We start from the raw sequence: 5534 nt of genomic DNA on the forward strand, positions 1-5534 counted from the left end.
AAGGAAGGGTAATATTTCCCTATAGCTTAACATGTTTTTCCACGGAAGATCGGAAACCAACAACATCACCTGTATGACGGTGATGCTCATTTACAAACATCACATGATCACTAGACAAGGGCGCACACACACACAAACACATACATTTACACATCTACACACACACACACACACACACACACGCGCGCGCAAGACGGGTTTCTTTCCCGTTTCAATCAACAAAATCCATTCGCAAGGCTTTGATCGGTCCAGAGGCTTTTGTAGAAGACACTTGTCCAAGGCACCTGACAGTGGGACTGAACCCAAAACCACGTGATTGAGAAACAAGCTTCTTAATCACACAGCCACGCCTGAGTATATAATACACACACACACACACACACACACACACACGCGCGCGCACGCACTAACTTTAGTCACTGGACCGCAGCCTTGCTAGGGCCCCAGATTCAAGAGTCTAGTGAATCATCTCAATCTGTTATACATGTGAGAGAATGTGTATATACACTACACACACACACATATATATATATATATACACATACACACACCTCTACATACAGAGAAATATGAAAATATAAATAATTTATGTGTGTGTGTTGAAGTATGCACATATACATATGCAAAGATGTCACATATATGTTTATGTATACATACATACATACATACATACACGGATAATATATAATATACATACACGATCGCACATAGATGATCATTTTCAATTACACACACACACATATATATATATATATATATATATATATATATATATATATATATATATATATATATATATATATATATATATACATAAACAAACATATATATATATATATACATCATACACACACACACCTGCCACAGTAACGTGTAGATGTATATAGATGCACACTATTTATATTCAATTACATATATATATATATATATATAGTAATCTGATATTATATACATATGTGTGTTGATAAGAAGATGGAAAAAAAACAAATACAACAAATAAAATACAAAAAAAAAAGAGGGGGGGATACTTACTCCTCGGGACTTGTGTAGTGATCGCCGCCGATGAACCCATATCGGTCGACGGATCGTGTCGGGGGTCCGCCGTTCTGTTTACCATTGCTGAAAAGGTCATCCATGTCTTCATCGCGATCCTCCACGGGACTGTCTTCATCAAAGGAAGTTGATTTCTCGGGCCTCGCGTTCGCCATTTTCGCTTTCTCCCTCACCACCACCTCCTTCCTCTTCTTACTTTGCCTCCTCCTCCTCCTACTCTCACTGTTGCTGCTGCTGCTGTTTGACACACCTCCTACTTTTTTGTTGATGACGATATTGATGTTGACGATGTTGCTGTTTTGTGACTTAATTGCTTGCTCTTTTTAATTGTTTGCGGTTAGGTTTGGGAAGATGATATTTTTCTGTGTGAGGCTCAGGAGAGGGTGTATGTGAAGCGGATTTCACACAGTCTATATATTTATATGTATGTATAAAATTTGTGTATCTACACATGTATATGTATGTGGATGTAGACCGTGGAGAGAGAGAGAGAGAGAGAGAGACTGCAGTTCTGTATAACAGGATAGGTTGAAAGTTATATAAGTGATATGAGCGATCGCCTATCTTTGACTTTTCAATTTATGACTATATATAATATATAAACATATATATATATATATAGAAAGAAAGAAAGAGAGAGAGAGATGTATGCATATAAATATATGTGTGTATACTCTTTCTCTCTGTTTCTTGGTATCAGATGTATCAACGAAGAGAGGGAGGGGACTAAGAGACCCCCCTCAAAGCAAGAAAAACTCGGAATACGTACAGGACAGAGTAAAATTCACTTGATCAGAAGGGCGTCGAACAAATAAACTCCTCTCGAACAACAGCTACTACTAGTACCAGTAATCGTATCAGGATGTACTGCTGTTTCTACACCCAAATCCGAAAATGTTATACACACAAGCCATACGCACACATATGTATATATATATATATATGTGTGTGTGTGTGTATATATACATGCAAACTATACCAAACAACCAAACATTATTTGACTTGCACACGCGCCATCATACAACCATCATACGCGCACATGCATGGCGCATTTATCTGCATCAAATAATCGTCACAATTGGCGACTCCCTCGTTAAAAACACACACATACACATACATGTGTGTTTGTGTTTGTGTGTGTGTGTGTGTGTGTGTGTATTTCTGTGTTTAGGTCAGTGCACGCATGCAGTATGAAGGCGCACGAAGACGACTTGCATTTCATGTGAACACGATGTCACTGCACTGCACCATGTTGCCCGTTAGCAATTAAAATAAATAAATTAGTAGAGTGTAACCGTTATGAATAAGAAACGATCGGACTCGTTATCATCGTAATTATTATTATTATCAATGTCCATATGATTATCATTAATATTATGTTGAATGACTGGGTCACAGACACGCGCCTTCGGGGATCTAATACGTGTGTGAGTGTGTGTGTGTGTGTGTGTGTGTATAAAGCTGGTTATATACGTAAACTTACGAACAGACACGAAATATACAAATAAATAACATACATACATATATATACACATACACAGAGAGACTAGAGAGGAATGCGCGTGTGTGTGTGTCTGTATATATGTATATGTATATCTCAACTGTTGATTTCCACTTTCTCGATGTTTACGATGTTTAAAAACTTAATTATTCATTTTATATTCAAATATATATATACATACATATATACATATTCACTTATGTACACACTTTCCTCATACATATATATCCTTTAGGTTGAAACACACACACACACATATATATATATATATATACACACACACACACAGATGTGGGTATAGAAACAACAAGGAAGTACTAAATAGCAAAAACTGTGTGAATATTTATTGTGGTGCTTATATTACTCCGTCATTACTCAAATCATCCTGGAAGTTCTCAAAAACTCTGAGTAACGGCTAAGAGTACTCTAAACACTACAATATGGGGGTGTGTATATGTACATGTGACTATATGATGTATGTATGCGTTTGTGTGTGGGTATGTGACATCTGATCATGTGTAAATATGTATGTATGTATGTATATGCGTGTGTGTAAATATTTATATGTATGTGTGTGTATGGATGTATATAGAGACGGATGATCAACGTGTAGATATGTGTATTGTAGTAGACTGAGTGTGTATGTATGTGTTTGTGTATGTGTGTATGGATATGTGTGTGTGTGGGGGGGGGTGTTTGTGTCACACAGCACGATTTGAACTTGAAAACATTTCTATGAAATTCTGCTCACCTCGTCATCTTTTACTTCAAATGAAGAATGAGGAAGAGGGAGAGAGAGTGAGAGGAGAAGGTGAGTGATGAAGAAAGGGTGGAGGGGAGAGAGAGAGAGAGAGGGACAGAGCAGACAGAAAGAGAAGGAGAGAATGGTGTGTTTGAGAGGATGAGAGAAGAGAAAAGATGTAAGTGATGAATGGAAGGGGAGGAACTAGACACAAAGAGTAAGGTTGCAAGTGAAGAAGTAGAGGAGGAGGAGTGAGAGAGTAAACAGACGACGAGAGGGTGACAGAGAAAGGGAGAAAAAGGGGTAAAGTGGGAGTGACAAAGAACAGACGGAAAGAAATACAAACAACAAGAGGAGGGAGGAATAGACAGACAGATAAAAGGGAAAGAGTAAGTGAGAGGAAAACGAACGGAGTGACAGGGAAAAGAAAGAAGAGAGAGAGAGGGAAATTAAAAAGGGTGAGATGAATGGATATGTAGTTAAAAAGAGAGAGAGAGAGAATTATAGAGAGCAGACAAAGGAAGATGGGGGAGATAGAGAGGGATATAAACAGACAACGAGAGAGAGAGAGAGAGAGAGAAAGGGAGGGTAGAAAATGGTATGGAGAAAAGAGAGGAAGAGAACTAGCGACAAGCAGCTAAAGATATTGAGGGAGAGGTAAAAAGATAGAGATAGAAGGAGAGAGAGGACGGAGGGAGTGTCTCATACATTAGATGAAGCGAATGGAGACGGAAGAAAGCGGGGGAAAGATCGGTGGCTGCCGTGAATCACTTTGAAACTGTGAAGTATCCATGGATGGTCAGAATTCGCTCTTAGTCTCCGTCTTGGTCATTAAATTGATAAATTTTGATTAATAAATTAAATTTTTTTTTTTTTTTACAACACTAAAGTAACCAGGACAGACAACCGACTGGCGGAAGTTCCTGTTTCTTGTCGTCTGCGCATGGTCGCAGAACGCGATGAGTTTATGTGGCGTAGGCAAACGGTGATTGGGAAAAAATTGTCAAAGAGAAATTTTCTGAAATGTCAATTTTAAAAATAAAGTGAATGATTGACACGCATCTTAAGGAGGATTAATAAATTCTGGATGAGGAAATTGTCGCTGGATCTGGCATAAAAAATTATTGAATGTAATGAAGAAATTAAAATTATGGATGGTCGAAGGCAACGTAATTGAGTTAGTAATTTTTTTTCTGCTGTTGGGAGGTTTTCAAGGGGAAAAGACAAGATTTATTTCCCTTGTATTATTTATGCTTCCGTTAATAGTTTTCATATTTATTATTCAAGATCAATACTATAAAATACCAACCGAGTGCTAGGATTGATTCATCGCTTTCCAAAAATGACCGGCCTTATGCCAATGCAAGAAATTATTATTATTATTACATTATAAATAATTTGTATTTTTTCCTTTTCATTCGGAATACTCACCGAATTTTATAGCGTAGCTACGCTTCCATACTTAATAGTCGAACGGTAGAGCTAAAATAAGCCAATCGCTAACTGTCGTTTTCAATATATATTTATATATATAGTTTTTTATTTGCACCGGAGAACTTACATATTTACATATACATATTTATGCAGATTTAAAATTACACTTCCACGCTGCAATATAGATCCATAGTAAATAACACGTAGATCTACCTACGGACATTCCTTGTCGGAGGAAAAAATGAAGAACAACGATACAAAATATCATTTTCTTTTCTGCGAAACACGAAATCGAGAGAATATTTAGCTTTTAATCGTAAACCGATTTTCTGCTGTTCCCGAGACACAAGAGAGAGAGAGAGAAAGAAAGAGAGAAGACAGTGACATCATGATGGAGAAGACAAAAAAGTAGTGCGTGATATTATAAAAGCAGTGACGTGTGTAACCCTCCGCTTGTCGCATTCTCAGCCTAATATAGTGTGAGATTTCAACCCTCACACTTTTTTTCCAATTAGAAATCTTCTACGGTATATATATATATATATATATATTTACAGAAATATATATATATATATAAATATATATCTATCTAGATAGATATATATTTAAAAATAGGTGTTTGTTTTTTTTTTCTTAATGTCATATATATATATATATATAGATCACGATTGTTAATATACAATTACAGAAGCCGCTGGTCTGCCTAAAAGACATTGCTGGTTGGTTTTTTTTTCAAAGTTAATTTGAAAAATTAACAGAAGGTGACGGAAAAGAAGAGACAGAAAACAACTGTTATTATAATTT

General features: G+C 36.5%; 1 protein-coding gene across 1 annotated transcript in view; it reads right to left on the bottom strand.

Annotated features, from left to right (window-relative positions):
- Nucleotides 1–4240, bottom strand: part of LOC106873650 (TBC1 domain family member 10B) — a gene marked incomplete at its 3' end in the record, with an annotated part of 37296 nt that extends 33056 nt beyond the window's left edge. The window contains exon 1 of the mRNA XM_052978124.1: nucleotides 1033–4240. Coding sequence (XP_052834084.1) covers nucleotides 1033–1208 — 176 coding nt within the window. The remainder of the gene's footprint in view (nucleotides 1–1032) is intronic.
- Nucleotides 4241–5534: the final 1294 nt, after the last annotated feature.

Source organism: Octopus bimaculoides, chromosome 30 (genome assembly GCF_001194135.2).
Source record: "Octopus bimaculoides isolate UCB-OBI-ISO-001 chromosome 30, ASM119413v2, whole genome shotgun sequence".
Taxonomy (NCBI): Eukaryota; Metazoa; Mollusca; class Cephalopoda; order Octopoda; family Octopodidae; genus Octopus; species Octopus bimaculoides.